Genomic DNA, 21,297 nt, shown 5'->3' on the forward strand with positions numbered 1-21,297 from the left:
CTCTGAGCTGTGATGTGTTATGATGGCTCCGTCACTCTGGGAGGCAGGGCCATAGACACCTGTGGAGGCACTGGGTAAAGTTGACACACTTGGACAGGACTTAATCTCTGAAGAGGGCTTATGACTGCAGGTGTTGAGGAATTGTGGCAGTTGTTGAATGCCTGGAGTTTAGTTATTATTAAGTAGATATTTTTCTCCATCCATCCATCCATCCATCTTTGTCCGCTTATCCGGTGTCGGGTCGCGGGGGGAGCAGCTCCAGCAGGGGACCCCAAACTTCCCTTTCCTGAGCAACATTAACCAGCTCCGACTGGGGGATCCCGAGGCGTTCCCAGGCCAGGTTGGAGATATAATCCCTCCACCTAGTCCTGGGTCTTCTCCGGGGCCTCCTCCCAGCTGGACGTGCCTGGAACACCTCCCTAGGGAGGCGCCCAGGGGGCATCCTTACCAGATGCCCAAACCACCTCAACTGGCTCCTTTCGACGCGAAGGAGCAGCGGCTCTACTCCGAGCTCCTCACAGATGACTGAGCTTCTCACCCTATCTCTAAGGGAGACGCCAGCCACCCTCCTGAGGAAACCCATTTCGGCCGCTTGTACCCTGGATCTCGTTCTTTCGGTCATGACCCAGCCTTCATGACCATAGGTGAGGGTAGGAACGAAAACTGACCGGTAGATCGAGAGCTTTGCCTTCTGGCTCAGCTCTATTTTCACCACAACGGTGCGATAAATTGAATGTAATACCGCACCCGCTGCGCCGATTCTCCGACCAATCTCCCGCTCCATTGTCCCCTCACTCGCGAACAAAACCCCAAGGTAATTGAACTCCTTCACTAGGGGTAAGGACTCATTCCCTACCTGGAGAAGGCACTCCATCGGTTTCCTGCTGAGAACCATGGCCTCAGATTTAGAGGTGCTGATCCTCATCCCAACCGCTTCACACTCGGCTGAGAACCCATCCAGTGAGTGCTGAAGGTCACAGGCCGATGATGCCATCAGGACCACATCATCTGCAAAGAGCAGCGATGAGATCACCAGCCCACCGAACCGCAACCCCTCTCCACCCCGACTACGCCTCGATATCCTGTCCATAAATGTTACAAACAGGATTGGTGACAAAGCGCAGCCCTGGCGGAGGCCAACCCTCACCTGAAACGAGTCCGACTTACTGCCGAGAACCCGGACACAGCTCTCGCTTTGGTCGTACAGAGATTGGATGGCCCTGAGAAGAGACCCCCTCACCCCATACTCCCGCAGCACCTCCCACAGTATCTCCCGGGGGACCCAGTCATACGCCTTTTCCAGATCCACAAAACTCATGTAGACCGGTTGGGCATACTCCCAGGCTCCCTCCAAGATCCTTGCGAGAGTGAAGAGCTGGTGATATTTATCTGGGTTTTATAATTTTCATAATAATAGAGTCAATTCTTTCTACGTATTATGTTGATGGTTTGTTGACAGAAGATCAAAAGAATTATCGGTGAAAGGTTTGATACTGGTGCCAAAACAGTATCTGAGCTTCAGTTCTGATAGCAATTTCATACCTTACTTTGCCAAGTACATTTTTCCACACCATTTTCAAACTACTAAATGTTACCCTTTTGTTTTGTTTTTGCAGCAGACTCACCACGGTCATCAGCAACAATTTCAGCAGCAGCGTTTTGTTTTAATCCAAAAAACCTCTGATACCGTAAACCCCAAAAACACTACCTGCACTAAATGTCTGACAAACAAAGTTAGTGACTACCTAGTATTTTTTCTTGGGAGTTAATGGAGACTAAAACAAATGGTGGCCAGAAATGTGACTTGGCTGCTAATGTTATGTCTGTATGTGTCTGAGTTCTTCTTTGCAAAAGTGGACAAATCTATTTAAGGTCCCATGGCATGAAAATATCACTTTATGAGTTTTTTAACATTAATATGAGTTCCCCCAGCCTGCCTATGGTCCCCCAATGGCTAGAAATGGCAATAGGTGTAAACCGAGCCCTGGGTATCCTGCTCTGCCTTTGAGAAAATGAAAGCTCAGATGGGCCGATCTGGAATCTTCTCCTTATGAGGTCATAAGGAGCAAGGTTACCTCCCCTTTCTCTGCTTTGCCTGCCCAGAGAATTTGGCCCACCCATGAGAGAGAGAGACATCATGGCTTTCAAACGAGCAAAGTGGCAGTCGGTCAAGGCCATAAATTAAGAGGGGTGGCTTAACGGAGTTTTTCACTATATGATGTTTTGACATTTAGGGTTCTAGTTAGAAAGACTTTTTCAGATGTGCTGTTGGTACTTGTGAAACAGTGATTCTCTATATTTGCAAATATAAATAAATACTCAAAGACCAAACTTTGGTTTAATTCTAAAAACGTCTTTATTCGTCTCATCGTGTGTTTTTGATGTACAACTCTGCTGCTGACAAGAAAAACTTCCCCTACAAGTGTCACTTTGCTATTAGCTTATATGTTCTAATGTAGTCTATGCATTTTTTTTTTTCTTGATATGTGGTCTTCTTTGGTGACTGGAAAAGGGCTCAACTAAATAAAATGTGTTATTTTTCAAATAAATTATTGTGTTTTTCTGTTTTCACTGATGAGGATGAACGATCCATAATGGTTGTCCTATAAGGTCAACATCTTTCCTGTGCTTTTAAGAATGGAATAAATGAACAACAATTAAATGGCCCCATCAGGTAGGCTGTCAAAAATAAGAAAGCTCTAAGTGCTAGTGCCCTTCACGAAGACAAGAGAACAGTCATACATGCTGTAGTTTTTACACAGATTTCACATTACTCCGGGATATCAGCAACAGCTCTGTTTTAAGTCCATCACATGTTTGTTGGTAGAGCCAGATGAAGACAGCATGTGTTGTCCCTAATACAACATGGATGTGACATTTGTGGCATGTATACAGAGATATAGAAACACATCACACAAGTAATCTGTGTAGGAGTACAGTCAGCACAAATGTGTAGCTATGTCATCACAGCAAAATGTAAATATGATGAGAACAGATGCCTGCCTGCAGAGGTCCTCGATGGTGACTCCGGGATGGACGCCAATCTCCTGGGTGCTCATCTTGATATGAAAAAAGCCCTTATCATAGAGGATCACCACTCCCACCTGGTTGTCCTTCGGTCTCATGTAGAGAACAAAAGAGTCCTTCCCCACCAGCTATCTACAAAGTCCACCGAACCAAACACACACACACACACACACACACACACACACACACACACACACACACACACACACACACACACACACACAATGGTTAAATTCAGTGTGTAGAAAGCTGAATCTATTTAGACACAGATATAAGGAATGACAGGGGCAATCATGAATATGGGAGCTGCATGATATATGGCTTTTGTGCATTTGAGCTTCAGACTAATGTTAACACATAATAGTGTAATCATTCCTTGTCTTATCTTTTAGACCGAAAGTACCACACATCATTGGATCCACACTGGGAATTGTATTTATTTCCGTTTGCTTCAAGATTAATCCTTTACTTCATAAACAAACACACACACACACACACACACACACACACACACACACACACACACACACACACACACACACACACACACATGCATGCACACAAAAAACTTCACAGTGGCATGGTAAAGTAATAAAATAAGGCATTCATATATATTGCTGGTCCAGAGAAAACACAAAGACAGCAATGCTAAGAAAGACCTTATGAAATATAAAAAGACTGATCTTCTTTTCTTGCCAACCCCCTCATCAACCAATTCCTTCTCTAGTCTTTAAAAGAATGAAGTTATATGTGACATCTTGGCAGCCTAATGAAGTTGCAAACTTTTCAGCAGAAAAAAATAATACTTCACTTCCAGTTTGTCGCACATATTCTTTAAGAACAAATTGACTTTGTTTTACTGTAAGATGCTTACTTTGCACTTATGCATCATTATTATAATGTGTCATCTCATCGTTTTTTCTTCTTCTTTTCTTTAGGCAATGGATATTAGCAGCCATCTTAGCTCTTTAAGTGAGTTTCTTTGCTCCTGCCTGCTGTGTTTCCCCTCATTAATGCAAGCTATTCTCCATCACCGTCCTCTGTGAAGGGACTCTCCTCATGCAGGCCACAGAACTCTGACAAGGACGAAATTACTTTTAGCTTTCACACCTAATTAAAGTGTATATGGATCACCTTCAATGGAGTTGACTGTATTGATGTCATTCTTTTACAAGACAAGGCTTTGACTGTAAGTAGCTGCACTTATGGTTGCTGGATGGATCCTGTACACGGTGCTTTTGAGGATGTTTCTCAGGTTGTCCTTCCGCTGCATCTGTCAGTCAGAGTCCAGCTGTTTTCCACTCAGCTGTAGAGTGTATAAATAGCCTAATGACGTGTTTCTCCACAGAACCAGAATATTATTATATCTACTGTATACATGAAGGTTGTAATCAGACTCTATTACACTTATTACATGGCATCCTTAGAATCTTTTAAAGAAAAAAGACAATCGGATATACACGTGTTAGATAACAGCTCTGTTCATCATGTTTGCCTGATAATGACTTTGAAAGTTGAAACATTGTATCATTAACCTGTGGGGAGCTTGCAGCATTCAGTGTGGCCTACCTCTGATTTTTGTTTTTAAATACAGAATTCTCTTTAAATCCCAATATCCCAATGTATGCTAAACCAGACTCTGTGAGCTTTCATTCGGCTAGAAGTTTTTTTTTTTATCTTTCAGTGGGCTTGTTATATAAAATATATTTCCACTGTCTGAAAGAACATGCTGTATTTTTCCATGCTGCTGAACAGAAGGAAATGAGAGTGAGCTGAAGAGAAACTGAGTATCCTCAGCTGAGAGATGAACACTCAGGGATATAAGAGAGAAAGGACAGGTATAAATAGGTTTCTTGCTTAAAGTCTGTGTCTACATCTTGTGTAATTCTGCACACGCTTTTGTGTGGGTTTATGTGCTGCATATGTGAGTATATAAGTGAATGACAAAAGGTGAGCAAATGAGTAGTTCTTACATGCAGGTTGGCAGGGGGAGCTTAAGAAGAGCCTTGAACATCAGCAGATCCTGATGAAGAGCTTGGAAGTGCTTGAAACAGTGTTTGATTTTTCACGTGAAGTCCCCATGGCTCAGCTCAATCGTGTAGACATTTGGATTCAGCACCTTTGAGGTGAACATTTTAAAAGGAGATGGTTCACTTCCAAAGCATCAGTAGTCGCTTACAAGAACTTTAGAGGAGATGAAACACATATAACAATACAATACTGTCTTTAAGGATAACTTTCAGGGATTGTGGTATTAAGAAACTTTTGATCGGAAAAGGTGACGCTTACAGCTTTATCAAAATAATGAGTGAAGAGCGCCTTTTATAGAGGTTCAGACAGGGCGCATGACAAGCGAAGACTCAGTTCCTGGTTTACAGTCAATTATATCTCACTCACCTTTGTTGTAGATGTCTGTTCCACCTCTGTTACCCAGACAAAAATAGGAATGTTTCCAAGAACACTTTGGAGTCCAGTGACTTTAATGAGGGGGAAGTTTATAGATAGTCAGAAAAGGAATGCTTCATGCGTCTAGAAAAAAAGAGACAACGAAGGCAAGTAGAATAGGTTTTACATTGTTAACTGGGCTGTAACAGACTTATGCATATTGCAAATAAAAAAAATAAAAATGGTTTTGGCTATCTCTGTTCTCTGTACTGACTATGTTTGATTGACCTTGTGGTTTGCCATCACAGCTATTTCCATCGCAGCAGCAGAGCACCATGTCCATGCACCGGGCAGATAGCAAAAGCCTAGATTGCCAGAGAAAGGAGTCATTGCAAATAGCAGCTTTACACACAACAGATATCCTGAACAGCTCCCATTCAAGGCAATCCTTAACATGTCACCTTCAGACCTGAATTTGCACCCACAAGATTTTTTTGGTCAGTTTATTTCCTGACCCTTCTTTTATGTGTGAATGAGGCTAAATCAAAAATGTTATGCCAAATAATGTCTTTATGTCCATTACCTAATGTTTTTTGTTACAATGTGAAACACTTGTTCTCATTTTAGGAAGTTTTTTGTTTATTGCAACCCCAAGAACCTCTGCAGCTGTCCCTAAGTAAAATATGATGGAACTGACTTGCTAACTTGTATTAAAATCTGATGATATCTTAAAATACTAAATATTGTAAAAGAAAACAGTATGTTTTAAGATTGAAATGACTCTCCTAACCTCATAAACCATCAGAGTACAATTTTTTTTATCAGCTTTCTGATTGTGTTATTAGAGACCAGATATTCAATGGGATAGAGATTCAATTTTGAAAACTTCCTGTGTTTTTCACATATAGAAAATTTTTTTTTAAACTAACAGTGGATAGCGTAAGTATGTCAATATTACTGCCAGTTCATGAAAGTGAGGTTTGCACACACATGCATATCTAAAAAGTTTCTCACTCTTTGAATTTGAGTTTGACTCTACTTAATAATGAGGCAGAAGTCAAATTTTAAAACAATGCATGTTGATTGGCTGAAAACCATAAATATTTCATGTTTGAGGTCTGAAGGGGATAAACACACATTAGCCCAAGAGATTATTTTGTTCCCGGGTGCAAATGTTGTTCTAGTACATCTATTTTTGCTACATCTGTAATCTTTAAAACATGTAAAATATTTCAGCACAAAGCATGTTTTACAAATATAAACTTTGCTCATCATTAGTAAACATTTTCTTTAATAAACAAGGCTTTGGAAAATATCACTGTATATCTCCCGCTGAGATCAGAGAAAAGAAAACTGTTCCAACTGTGATTAACAGCTAATGATGAAAAACACATGCAGACTGCATCGTTCATTTCAGGACATTGCTTGATGCTTAACCATTTCTTCACTTTCACGCCATTTGACCCTGACCTTTCCTTTCTGCTGTGATTCTATGTCAGACTGCACACAATCAATGTCTGTCACCTTCTGCATGATCACAAAACAGTGGACCCTCCCTGACAGGGTCTCCACTGGCAGCCCTGTCTCCCTGCATTTGGGCCACTAGATATTCTATTGGTGGTACTGGGACATCCTCCCTCATTATCTTCACCACCCCGCCCTTGCCAGCCCACTGGAAGTGATGCTAATAACATGAACACCAACTGACTGACATGGGTGAAGAACCAGGAGATGAAATCCATACTTCATGCATTTTGCATGGGGTGGTAATTTCAGGGGTACTAAATGCTTCTGCCTAAGTATCCGTGTTCCTGGTGTGACAGGAAAGATTCTGCTGTAAGCTTGTAATATCAAGACCAGATGCAAAACTCAGTAAATTAAGAATTATGTGAGCGCGCTGAACCAATTTGAACATTTTTAGTAGAGAACCAGCGACACCAATCTGAAAACCTTGAAGCTTCCCCAAACTGATAGCACCCATAACCATTGTATTTGACTGTGCAGATACCAAGGGTGATGTTTTGAAGCATGGCCTTAATTACATGTGCTTTCTTGCTGAATAAGTGTCTGCTTCTCTAACCAACCCTGAGACCCATTTTAAAGGTCTGAGAATGTGCCCGTGACAATATTTCCCCCCTCTCGTTGCCCTGGGCCCCTGGCTCTGGCCATTAGGGAGATTCCTTGTCTTCCCCAAGCAATGACAGGTGAAGTGGAGCAAAAAATCCCAAAGCCTGCCATGGGCCTCTCCACAACCTCAGCACCTCTAATTCTTACAGACAATCATCTTTCTATTAACACTTCTTTCTACTAACATATCTTATGACAGACAACAGATTACCAGTGTTTGAGACGACAGCCACACAGTCTGTGACAGAGAAATATATACACAATGTTGTTATTCCATGCACTGACAAAGGGAAGCACTACCAGACAGAATCACTTTCAGTTCAGGCCATGCCGATAATAAATGCACACCAAGGTTTTGCGTCCTCTGACAGTAAAGAAAAAGCTTACTCATCAGTTTCCTTATTTGATGGATTATTATGAAATTGAGATTGAGCTTCAAAGTTATCTTGCACGCACGCATGAAGGCATGCACGCACGCATGCACGCACGCACGCACGCACGCACAAACGCACGAACGCACACACATACTGTATATATATTTCAATGTGTATAATTAGTAACATAAATCTGTATGTGTGGATCTTTTTATTTCAAACAAACTTCTTAATATTCTAATAGAATGTAAAGTAACTTCAGATGCTTCACATGCATGACCAAATGACATGCATTTCACTTTGTCTAACAGTTACATTACATGCAGAAATGAATGCTCCTCCAGCTAGTTAGTTAAACTACTGTGTCATTTACATGCCCAAGTTATCCCACAACTCTCAGCACTAGAAACACAATTCAACTCAGTGTCAACCAACACTACGTATCTTGCTCACACCTTTCAAGGTGATCTCTTATAGAAACATGCATAAACCAAACCAAACCCCTCTATGTAAATGATATTGTACAATAGATGTTTCCTTTTTTATCCAAACAATATGATAGTATTTATAATGTGTATTTTTGGCTAGTGTTTGGGCCCCTATACACAAGCTTCAAATAGCTTACCAGGGCTTCCCATTTCACATATCTGCCTTATGTCTTATGATTGTGCTTGTCTTTTAACTTTTGTGAATAAATTAAACTTGAACTTGAGGGGAGAGGGAAAAGGGGTGGAGGATGAGATCCTTTTTAAAGCAAACAGTTGCATTGCAAGAACTGCATGATTCAACCTTTACAGAAATTTGAAAGAAATCACAGTTGAGGAAAGGCCAAATGAATAAGCCAAATGCATAAGATGCATTCAAGCACAAGGACAACCTGCATACTAAAAGGGGAGACAGTTTAAATAAAAAGTATGATCAGCAAAAGTTGTCATCAGAAATTCAAAATTAGCAGAAGAAAAACATAGCCTACATAGGCTACACATGCTTACATATAGAATGCATTTGCTCAAGGAACCTGTTGCTAAATCCAGTCTGCAGAATGAGTTTAAAAATCTCCAGATCTCCCTGGTCGAAGTGAAGAACATAGAAAGTAGGTAAAGAAAAGTAAAGAGCTTTTAACAGCTTTTTTTTTACCTCAGCTAAGTCGGTTTGTATTTTTTAAATAACTGTAAGAGCAATAAAGTTCTCAGAGAGACTAAACTGCATAATTTCTCTGTTTAACCTGCATATGGAATTTTGAATGAAACCTCTGTACCCCACTTGCTATTAACTTTACTTTGGAACAATCACTGCACACCAAGAAGAAGAAGAAGAAGAAGAAGAAGAAGAAGAAGAAGAAGAAGAAGAAGAAGAAGAAGAAGAAACAGCATTTCAACCATTGGCTGAAAATGAACACGTGACCGTTACGCTGGACAGGAAGTAATGTGGATTGAGCGTGTATATTTGTTTACAGTCGCGAGTTTTTCATTTACAACTCGCCGGGCCTGTCTTATGTGAATGAAAAGTATTTAAAATACATAGCGCGTAATATCGATACAGCTTCTACCGCGCGCCTGAAATGTTTATGCCGCATAGATGGGAATAGCACACGCTAAGAAGACATGCTAAAGTCACGCTTTAGTAGCCTGCTAACTTCCAAGGTAACGTTACCCCGTCATGTGTCACTGACAGGGTAATAATGTAACCTCTTTGTTACAAAGTGCAAATATAATCACCACGTTTGTGTGCATGTACGATTGTCGGCGCCTTCGGAGAGTTAACGTTATCGTTTGCTAGTTAGCCAGCTGGCAAAGAAGCTAACATGGGAGTTACACAGGACACGGTGACCTCTCACAACATGTCTCTCAAAAGATAAGGTATGAATCCACCCAGTGTATAAAGACCGTGCTTCCCTATTAAGCCTGTACTCAGTTTTTTTTTTACAACCCATGACTGTAGCAGTGGGCACAGTTTGACGCTTTCTCCCGGCTGTAACGTTACTCATCCTCTTTCCCTTTAGGGACTAACGTTAGATAATGATACAAAATGACCAAAGACCCGGTGCATCATGGTGTTATCTGAAGTTTATTGGGATCACCAGATACCCCTTCCAAAGCTTGCTCCAGTCCAAGCCAAGGCCACTGTCGCCCTGGTGGCACTCCTGTGCTTCATTAACAGTTATGACGGAGAGTTTGTGTTTGATGATTCCGAAGCAATTGTCAACAACAAGGTATTTTTGTCGTTCTAGTAGTTGATGTACCCCCTTTGTATTGCCTTTTGTGGCACTGGCATCTGTCTAATTTTGAGTTTCTGTTCAGGACTTGAAACCCACAACACCTCTGAACAACATCTGGAGCAATGACTTCTGGGGAAGCAACCTGAGTAGCAACTCCAGTCACAAATCCTACCGACCTCTCACTGTCCTTACATTTAGGTAAGAACTCAAACACTGATGTTAGACTATAGTTACAAAAATATGTTTTTCATCGTCTGGCAGGTGTTAACATCGTCTAACAGGAAACCACAACATAGTTCCTGTCAGCACTTTAACCATTAGGGTGCATGTACAGTACCAGGCAAAGGTTTGGACTTGTACTGTATATTAAAGGACTGTTTATTTCAACCGGGCATATTTCCTATACATGTGTCTAATGTGGCTCTATGGGTTGTGTTAAAGGAACACACTGACTTATTGGGACTTTAGCTTATTCACTGTATCCCCCAGAGTTAGATAAGTCCATACATACCCTTCTCATCTCCGTGCGTGTTGTAACTCTGTCTGACGCACCCTAACTAACTGAATGTGTGGAGAAGGGATCTATTACCTTAGCACTGCATAGTCTTCCTCTGCCACATATTGGCTGCACAGATTTGTTTAACTCAGGTGCAAAGGTAAGCATTCAGTTTTTAACAGGTACTTGTAGTCACTGGGATTTGGGAGGGGTGGGTTAGGTGTCATAGTGGTGTGATGCCACAGAAGAAACCCTTCCGTCTCTCGGCCTTGTCACCCAGGGCACCAGCTGGGGCCCTAACGGGCCATTCTGTCTCTGGCTGGAGGAGAAATAATGGGCCTTGGATTTACTGCAGCTCTGTCAGCTCTGCTAATTTCCTGCCTCAGCATATGTGGACTCTCCAAAGAACCGTGCAACCTCACCTGTCACCTGAGTGTGCTGACCTGTCAGCTCCTTGTGCCCACAAATAATTTTAAGATGCAGGATTCTGACTTTAACCATCATAACAACACTGGTTGGGTCTGACCACAGGGCAGTGGGAGGAGTGAGCTCATTTTTAAGTAGCTTACCCAGTTGGGCTCCATTTAGGGCAGCATTTAACTCAGGGCTTGTACTGTCCTATTTAACTGTGCCTACAGATACACACAATGACTGATAACACTTTTTTTATTTTTTATTTATTTATTTTTTTTTACACTGCCCCAACATTATCATGTCACATTAAGGCGCTGACACACCAAACCGATTATCGGACAGTCTGGCAAGGTTGGTGTATCGAGTCTGTTTGGTGTGTTCCGTGCCGGCATCAGTCAGAGGAGCCGTCAGCGTTCATCTCAAAATATCACGAAAATCTTTTAAACTGACCTTTGTCGATCTGAAATGAAGACAGATTCAGCAACTGCATGGCCAATTTCTTGCTTAAAATATTTTCAGAAACACGTTTTGGTGTACTATTTTCGTAAAATACGAGATCGTATTCCGAACGAGCCGCCATTATGGTCGGATTTGAAATCTGGGAGCAGCCAGACCCATGTGACGCGTTCGTCCAATCAGATTGCCGGTTTAAATTTTTTGGGCAACAATACAGATTAGCGCCGCCTGCTGTTATGGAGACGTATTATGTCTCGCGCACGCGCAGAACGTACGCTCAAGTCGGCGTCGCTTCGGTGTGTTCCGAGGCACTTTTTTGACCAACTCGGGGAGACTGATCAGTCCAACTGCCTTTTCTGCTGACGTTCGGCTGTCTGGTTGGTGTTTCAGAGCTTTTAGGCTTTGCAATAGCTCTTATCCCCCCTCACACACTTCTGTACTTTCCTACATCTGACGTACGTTTAGCATCAGGTATTTCCCCCTTTGACTGTTGCAGGTTGAACTACCTCTTGGCGGGAGGCCTGCACCCTGTTGGCTTCCATGTGCTGAACATCATCCTCCATGCTGTAATATCTGCCCTTATGATTGACGTGTTCGCTATACTGATTGGTGGACTGGCCTATGATGTGAAGGGTAGAATACTTAACCACGCTCCCAAGACCTCTCTGCTTGCTGCCCTCTTCTTTGCCACACACCCAGTCCACACAGAAAGTGTAAGTACAGTTCAAAAGTTTTTCTTTTTCCTTTCTATAACGTACAATTCTTACATGCTTGGCTCCCACAGTGACTTTAAGGCTACTACTAATATCTTTTGTTACGTTTACACTCACGTTCACACTGCTCTGGCTTTTCAGAGCCCTTAAACCGGAAAACCCTTCTGACCCCGTTAAGGTTTGGAATCTCCGGGGTTGTGTTGGCAGTCTCAACTGTCACAACCAGAGACCTTTTGGCAACTCCTACACAATGTTTCACCGCCCGATTGGGTCTTATCGGTCATGACGTCTCGTTCTTTAAGACTAAGCTACTAACGTTACCATGGCAACTACTAGCAACGTGCAGAGTATACAGTACATGCTGCCTCCGGTTTACCCTGTTTTCTTAAAATAGAATTAATATTCACAATGTTTAAACTTATGACTCATGATAACGAAAACTGTCTTTTACATTTTTTTTCTTCTATAGCCTGATGCACAAGTTGTGACCAACTGTGCAAGCACTGGTACACATTGCAATGGTTGTGATTGTGGGATACTTTACAACATGGATTCCATACAGCAGCACATCATGGCATATTGACATACTAGTCCAGAGGTTTTAATGCTAAACATGCAGTGGTTCCATGCCAAGAACAAAAGCCCAATCTCAGTTGGGAAGGCAGGGCCAAGGTGCGTGTTGTAGTATGGCCTGATTATTAGCTGTGTTGGGATGCTTATTGACTTGCCAGCATATGTGGGTTCGCTGTAAAGCCTGGCTGGAAGGCTGCAATTCCCCCTCTTCATTCTCTTTAATCATTCAGGTCAAGGACTGGGTGAGACCTGGGGGGTGGGAGGCAGGCAGACTGTTGGCTTAGGCCCGCTGTATGTATCAAAGCAGGCAACCGCAGGATGCCAACCATTCTGTACCCACACACTGTATACAACACACACACACACACACACACCAACCAACAGGCCACGCTGGTAATGAGAGATTTTTCCTCTCTGTTAATAAGCCTCCATTCGTAACTGGATGCCCCATGCAAAACAGAATGTAATGTAAGGAATGGAAGATATAAAAATGCAGTAATTCATGAAGGGATGCGTTTGAGAATTATGTTTCATAATGTATACTTGTTAGCCTTTTGTATCACATCTTTCATTCTCTTGGTTTTCTCTCTTCCCTTCTCCATCTCAATAAGGTGGCTGGTATAGTGGGTCGAGCAGATCTTTTGTGCGCTCTGTTCTTTCAGCTCTCTTTCCTCACCTACTGCAAAGCTTTCAGCAGAGGTAGGTATCTAACACAAGTATGATTCTGCATGTACACTTGTATGCTGTACTGTACAAAGGACTGTCCATATGTGCTGATGTGTATATAGTGCCAGCATTAAACATGCTGGAGCTGCTTGTTTTTTAATCCATCTGTTTGAACACCTACATGTTAGGCCTTAACTGTCCATAACCGGCTTGGTCTTGGCTTTGTGTTCCCAGGAAGTGACCGAGATGACAGGTTTTCTGTCCAGTGGGTTGTGGTCAGCCTCTTGCTGTGTGCTGCAGCGATGCTCTGTAAAGAACAAGGCATCACAGTCTTGGTACAAAGTCTTTTTCTTTGCAAAGCCATTTTGTTGTGAGTTGATGCTTTCATCACATCCAGTAAGAAGAACAATTTTAAAAGAGAGAGCTTGTCAGTGATACACGACAAATACTCGTGTCTTAACGCTTTATGCTCCATGTGAAAAACCTAAAAGTCTCATGTTTTTCATATGTATTATAGAAGCTAAATATTAATTTTGTTGCTGACCTAAATAAATTTTAAATGCCATTTCTCCTTGCTTCTCTATGTATTTTCCTTCAGGGTGTGAATGCAGCCTTTGATGTCCTTCTGATCTGTAATGTTAATGTGTATGAACTCAGCCAGAGGCTACTCCTTAGGAAGATTCCACTCGATGTGAGTAACCGTTTATATACCCTCCCCCTCCTTTCTGTCATACATTATGCACTCCCTTGTATGATAAATGCCATATCACATACATTGCCTATGTAAAGCAATTTGCATTTTAGTTCATTGTAGTCATGAAACAGTGTGTGCAAGTAACTAACGATCATTAATTTGTATTTGTTAGTGACTAGTGGTAATATTTTTCTGACAGGTGAGTGAGATACTGCGAATGGGATTGCTCACACGGTTGGCTCTCATGGGCCTTGGAGGACTTTTCATGCTCTATGCACGCTGGAGGATCATGGGAACAGGACCACCAGCATTCACTGAAGTAGACAACCCTGCCTCTTTTGCAGAAAATATATTTCTTAGAGTAAGTATGTTTTTTCGTGGAAGTTATTTAATGTGAGCTGCAACATTTAATCACACGCTGAAGCTAGACGCTTGCTACCTTAAATGATCTCAAACATTAGAAATCTACGTCAGGATCTATGCAACAATGAATTGACTCTAATGACTCTAATGGTCTAATCAAACCTCTAATATTAGGTTTGCCCCAAGTAATCTTCCTCATGAAACACAGTGATTGACTTTGATTCTGAATTTGAAATGCTTTTCTTCTCTCATCTTCCCCTACTCTCTCCCATTCTGCTCCTCCCCTGTTCCTCTTTGATTGGCAGATGGTGAACTATAATTACTACTACTCTCTGAATGCCTGGCTGCTGCTGTGTCCCTGGTGGCTGTGTTTTGATTGGTCCATGGGCTGTGTGCCTCTCATTAAGTCAGCCACTGATTGGAGGATGGTGTGGCTGCTGCTGCTCTGGTGCGTCCTGATAGGCTTGATAAGCCAAGCCTTATGCTCGCAGGACCGCCAGAGAAGGAGGTAAGCGAGCACAGCCATCTCAGACTCGCTGTAGTTGAGATGAAGTACATGTTGGCCTCTCTAGACTTACACTTGATTATCAAAATTGTACCATATCCACCGCAGTGTGACCAGAGTACCACGTCTCGATTGAGTTTTAAAATGTTCTGCTGGTTTAGAGACAGACTGAGTGTGTGGTTTACAAGGAGAGTTTCCTGTGTTTAGGATGGTTTTGGAGTGGGTTTTTGAACCTGCATTTCTCAGCCTAAATTGAATTACCATACAGTGTCAAACTGACATTTCTGAGTGTCATTGATTTGTATATAATCCTTTGGCATTCTGTGACCTTTTTCTTTCCCTGCCAGGACACTGACCTTGGGCCTAGTGCTGCTGGTGGTCCCTTTTCTGCCGGCCTGTAACATTTTTTTCAGGGTGGGCTTCGTCATTGCGGAGAGAGTTCTCTACCTGTCTTCAGCTGGCTACTGCCTACTGCTGGCCTACTCCGTGGGACACTGCTGCTGCCGCTGGTCCAAATACAGGGTAGGGCTAAATCATACCAAAAAGATTGCACCAAAGTAAAAGGTACCACATCGTGTTAAACCCTCAGTTTCCAGCAATGATTCCAACCCAGTGATCTTTCTATTTCTATACGCCACCAGGTCACACTGTCTTGGTTTTAAACTCTTTTATTTCACCACCTGTTAAGGCAGCTTTAACGATTCAGTACCTCAGTGATGTAGAGCAGGGACAGACATGAGAAAAGACCAATGACTCACCTATAAAGGGATGATAACAGCAGGTGCTGTCCATGTGTTAAATAGAATATTTGCAGGCTGTTAATTTATTTTTAAGCTCAACGGTAATAACGGTGTAATTTACAGTACATTGTTGTTAAATGTCTTCTTTTTCTGTTTTGTTTTCTTCCCCATTTCAGAAGCTACTGTGTGTGTCGGTGCTTGCGCTGTTGTGTGTGTTTGTAGCTCGCTGTGCTCTCCGCAGTCACCAGTGGCGATCAGAGCAAAGCCTCTTCACCAGTGCCCTGTCTGTCTGTCCATTTAATGCCAAGGTAAATATGTTTTTTGTTTTTTTGCCTGCCTTTTTACTGCATGTATCAGTAAAATATTTGTCCACATGTGGAAATGAACAGCAGCCAATCAATTAAAGTCACACTCTGATGCCATACGTGTTGATGACTGATTCCTCAGGTCCATTATAATGTTGGTAAGAACCTGGCTGACAGAGGAAACTCTACCGCTGCTATCGCATATTACAGAGAGGCAGTCCGGTATGTCTCCTCACGTGCATTAGCAATACTACAGCTACATGCTAGTTGAAATATTGTAGTATATGTGAGAGAGGGCTGAGTCATGTTAACTGCATTTTTCTGTGGCTTTCAGGTTACATCCTACCTACGTCCATGCCATGAACAACCTAGGGAATATCCTGAAGGAGAGGAATGAACTGATCGAGGCAGAGCAGCTGTTGTCCAAAGCAGTTTCTATTCAGTATGTTGCCCAACACATAGGAATACACCTCTTACTACAAACAAGACAACCACTTTAATTCACAGACTCAAGATATCTTGAAATATACTGATAGCTTTGTATTTTTTTGATCCGTGCAGGCCTGACTTTGCTGCAGCTTGGATGAATCTGGGTATAGTTCAAAACAGCCTGCAGAAGTTTGAGGAAGCAGAGCAAAGCTATTGGAATGCCATCCGCTTCAGGAAAAAATACCCAGACTGCTACTATAACCTAGGACGCTTGGTGAGACTTCAGGGTGTAAACAATGTTTAGCAGGTGCTGCTGTTAAAAAAAAAACATAAACAAAAAAACTGGCGGTATGCCTATCACAAACAGAAATAAGGGTTAGAGTCAGTTTTTGATGGGGCTCCTTTACAACTTGGACACTAACATTTAAACCAAATAAAAAATGGAAAAACAACTGTATATTGGTTGTTTTCTGCCATACAGGGAGAAAGGAGAATTTTATAACAATATTTCTCTCTTGTCGTGATAGTATGCAGACCTGAACAGACATGTGGATGCCCTGAACGCATGGAGGAATGCAACTGTGCTAAAACCTGACCACAGTCTGGCTTGGAACAACATGGTCATACTGCTGGACAACACTGGTATTGACAAAATGCACACACACGCATGCACGCACATACTATACATACAGTACAATACAATACCTGCTAATGGTGTTTTAAAAGACAGTTACACTAGACTTTACAACTTTTGAAAGGTGTGTTTACATCAGAAATATTAATATATATTTGTGATACCATGTAAATATAGTAGCAGTAATAGTAATAATACATCTATTACATTTTTGTAATACAATAATAATAATAATAATAATAATAATAATAATAAGTAATAAAACTTTACCCATTTGTGAATTGATGTGAGTTTTTGAGTCACTTTACTTTCAAAGAACTCTCTGTTCTGGGTGCAGTTTGTTCCAGCATTAACAGCCAAGAAACATAGCGTTGTTATTTTGGAAAGGCAGGAAATCTAAATGGCCAACAAGATTAGACCGGAAGAGCAGGAATCAGCAATGCTTGAAATTTATGTATTAAAGCTTTGTGTAGTGAGTTTTGAAGGCACTCTTCCCTGCCGTGTGGAGAATGCTCTGATTTCCAAACGCTCAAGCCGTTTTGTCAGAAGCTGCTCCCGTGGGGGCGGAGTCTCCCAGGAGGGCACTGGAACTATCCAATCAGGGCCCAGTATGTTCCTGATCAAACGTGGGCAAGCACAGCCAGAACAGCGCCCCCTCAGAGTCCCCCCACCGCATTTGTTCCCCAAATCTGACAGAAATAATTCTGCCCTCTCCCCAGCCCCCTACCAAACAACAAAAAAATAGAGAAAAGAAGAACAATAGGTGTCATTTTTAAAAAGCAAGGAATTGGGAATATTCTTTTCCCTTTGGTGTTCACCCCCCCTCCCTTTGTTTTGATCATTACACAAACAAAAGGCAGAATCAGTGTAGATCCAGGCAGAGGTGCTCAGACACAGTCACACATGTAGTCACATGTTGGCAAGCTGTGTCTGAAGGGCACAGGCCATGACTCAGAATGTGACTGTCATTGTCTCTCTGCCTGTCTCTCTGACTGTCTCAGTCTGTCTGTCTCTCTCTCTCTTTCTCCATTTCTGGCCAGACATCAGACAGGTCTGTGACAGAGATCAATAACCCAGTGGGCCTTGTGTTCAACCTTAATTAGGAGACTAAACCGCTCCTCCATGTGTGGAGAGGGAAAAACTCTGCTCTAGACACTGCTGACAAATACAACAAGCAGTCAGATTCTTTCTATACCAGCTGTTATCACAGTTGTATCTCTGGATTTGTTTTGTTGAACTGTATGAATGTTAATACACCGTTTTAGTAGCATATATGTTGGCTACCATGTTGGGTAGGTTACACTAAAAAATACATGTGAGAATGTACAGTACATCCAGGCAGTTTGTGTGATGTGTGTTACTAAAAATGTATATCTTGACATTGTTTGTCTGTTCTGTCTTCAAGGTAACTTGGGTCAAGCTGAGCTGATCGGCCGAGAAGCTCTGAAGCTCCTCCCCAACGACCACACTATCATGTTTTCATTGGCTAATGTCCTGGGGAAATTACAGAAATATAAGGTTAGTCAGTATAAACATTTCAACTCAGAATATTATTTTTCATGCATGGTGATTTTTTTTTTTTTTTACCCTTACAGGGTCCTAAGTCAGGAGTGCTACAAGTATAAGATAATTCTGTTATTTTTTTCCTCAGGAGTCAGAGGGCTTCTTCCTTCATGCTCTCCGAATCAACCCAAATGCTGCTAGTTGCCATGGCAATTTAGGTAAGCTACTGCAACTTTGGTTGTTTCACATATATTTTAAAGAATTGACGAGAGAATCTAGGCGATCAGGAATAACTTATAACTTATAAAGCTAAAAGAATAACTTTGAATGCTAGCAGAAGCAATATTGTGCAGCCCACCTGACCTGCATTGCATGCACTAAATTAGTAGAATGGTCGCTGCTTCTGAGCTTGAACAGTGTTTCTATTTTTCCTCAGCTGTGTTGTATCATCGCTGGGGAAAGCTGGAGCTGGCAAAGAAACACTATGAACTGTCTCTAAAGCTGGACCCTGAGGCTCCTGGGACCAGAGACAACTATAACATGCTGCGACGCAAACTGGACCAGCTTAAACGCCCCACGCCCTGAGGAAACTTACTGGAACCCCAGCCTGCCGTAAAACACATTTTTCCATTGTTCTATTTTGTATTATTTAATCTCACTAATTCCTGCTTTGTACCATTTGGAAATAAAGACCATGATCTGTGTATCATGCTCTAGTTTTGTTCTTTGCCGGGGGAAACGACTCTTAAAAGGGAAAACAAAAGGGAAAGAGCAATGTTGCACAGTTGCATGTTGTCCTTTGGTAGCTTTAACTTTTATCAGAGACTTTTTCATGTGAGAGACTGCTTGTGTATCAATTATCTAATTTAATTTCATGGGTGTTAAATGTGTATGGGGCAGGTGTGCTGGATGCCTGCGCTGGTTACATGGTCATCTGCACTGTGCTGTTTTGTTGCTCTATTTGAAGGCCATGTGGAACTGATCCATGGTGAACCCGTCCTCTTTTCATCTCATACCCTGTGTTGTGTCAGCTGGACAGAGCATCATGCATGTGTGGATCCAGAGAGTCTGTTATAAAACATTATTTGATTTGGCCCTTTTTCCAGAGTTCCAAATGTCCCTGCACTCAAAGGTTGCTACAGAGCGCTAGTCTGCACACAGCTACAATGTAGTCTTTATTCAAGCAGGAAAAACAAATCCTAACGTGGTTATCGTGTTTGTTTTTTAAATGCCCGTCTCTTTGTTCCTGAGCGGGATGGCACTCTGAGGTTCAGAACCCCCTTTGCCTCCCTGCTCCTAAAGCCTCTGTAGTTAATGGGAGAAAGGTGTTTGTACTGGGAAGTTTTTCTGAAGTGTCCACGAGGAGACAAGGGGTCAGCTGAGACAGGAAACCCACGGCCTGTGCTGTATGAAAACAGCTCTATAGCACAGAGCCTTCAAAGAGAAGGGGGATGATCTCCCCGGGGACTTGCATGCACGCAAACAGCTAGATACTCGCACACGGACATGCTCGTCTTAAAGAATGCTGCTGAGGTAAAAGGCGACCCCAGTGTGAAACATCAGTCAACAAGTGTGCACCCGAGGTCAAAGTTCAACGCACTTCTATTTTTTCACCTGCTTCCTACAGCTTGCAGGGAACTTTTGAAGCTGCGGCGGGCTGGTATGGCTTTGCTTTAAGGGGCCGCTAAGTTTGTTTACACATACAGTACAATACACCAGTTGATGCTTTGATGCTTGGAAGATGTTACTGATATGCACATTGGTGGGGGTGCCACAGCACACACAACCATCGATGTCCTCTGCATGTGACCACCTAAATATGCAACTAATAACACATGAGATTTCCTTGTTGCTCAACTCTGTTTTTATTGTTGCTGCTTTGATGTAAAGAGTCTGTGGTATATCGCTAAAACCACAACAAATAGCCTATATACACAGCACACTCAAAGTATTGTTTTGTTAAAGATGAAACCTGTTTCAACAAGACTCGTGTAAAGGTCAGTATGGTGAAAGGGCTTCATGCTATGGAGCGAATGCAGACAGAATAAGATCAAAAAGCTTTGGATAGGGACATTCAAGACTGAAAGCTTTTCCCTCATATTATTTTTTGTCATGCAGTGTAACATGCAGTGCGGCCGATGTACGGTCGGCTAGAAAACCATCAGCTATTCACTGTATGTACTTAGGGATCCTTTCTTTACTTTCGGTGTGATCCTTTCATTGGGTGCCTGCAGCTGACTGTCTAGCTGCACAGCTGTGCTGGCACATCAGTGGGGGAGCCCACTTTTATCATAATCATTCTTTGAATACCTTTCATTATCATAAAATATGTGAGTATTAAAGGGATGGATTCACCGGCCCCGCCAACATCTTCATTATCCATTCTGACTGACAAAAACCTGCAGTCCTAGGGAGTGACATTAATAAAAGATGGGATACTACAGCCTTATGAAGTCCTTTCCTTGTTCTCTGGGTGTTCACTGTACACCTTTTACCTGCTTGGATGCTCCATAACAATGATACAATGAAATTCTTTATTGTGTTCTCTTAATCACACTGATGAGTTTTGATCATTGTAATCAATGGATTTGGGAGAATCATGTCTGATTGTTCAGTCCAAATCTGTTATACTAAACTAAACAACAAAAAAAAAACATCCCTTTGTTGCAGCAGAA

The 21,297-nt window shown here is 42.1% G+C and overlaps 1 protein-coding gene across 1 annotated transcript; it reads left to right on the plus strand.

The window, feature by feature from the left end:
• Positions 1 to 9,286: 9,286 nt before the first annotated feature.
• On the plus strand, positions 9,287 to 19,331 carry tmtc4 (transmembrane O-mannosyltransferase targeting cadherins 4). The gene is made up of 18 exons (XM_028591019.1): positions 9,287 to 9,772; positions 9,916 to 10,125; positions 10,214 to 10,329; positions 11,994 to 12,210; positions 13,395 to 13,482; positions 13,684 to 13,784; positions 14,048 to 14,140; positions 14,343 to 14,504; positions 14,812 to 15,014; positions 15,359 to 15,533; positions 15,928 to 16,059; positions 16,199 to 16,278; positions 16,391 to 16,498; positions 16,618 to 16,759; positions 17,013 to 17,127; positions 18,525 to 18,637; positions 18,771 to 18,840; positions 19,059 to 19,331. Exons 2-18 carry the CDS (start codon positions 9,964 to 9,966, stop codon positions 19,205 to 19,207), a joined length of 2,226 nt encoding a protein of 741 aa, XP_028446820.1. The 5' UTR covers positions 9,287 to 9,772; positions 9,916 to 9,963; the 3' UTR covers positions 19,208 to 19,331.
• The last annotated feature ends 1,966 nt before the right edge of the window (positions 19,332 to 21,297 follow it).

The sequence above is a fragment of the Perca flavescens genome, chromosome 11 (assembly GCF_004354835.1).
Source record: "Perca flavescens isolate YP-PL-M2 chromosome 11, PFLA_1.0, whole genome shotgun sequence".
Taxonomy (NCBI): Eukaryota; Metazoa; Chordata; class Actinopteri; order Perciformes; family Percidae; genus Perca; species Perca flavescens.

Coding starts and splice junctions, on each gene's coding strand:
- tmtc4 (XM_028591019.1), top strand. CDS start 9,964: ATGGTGTTATCTGAAGTTTATTGGGATCACCAGATACCCCTTCCAAAG. Junction 13,483..13,683: donor CTGCAAAGCTTTCAGCAGAG/GTAGGTATCTAA, acceptor TTGTGTTCCCAG/GAAGTGACCGAGATGACAGG. Junction 16,499..16,617: donor TCCAAAGCAGTTTCTATTCA/GTATGTTGCCCA, acceptor TGATCCGTGCAG/GCCTGACTTTGCTGCAGCTT.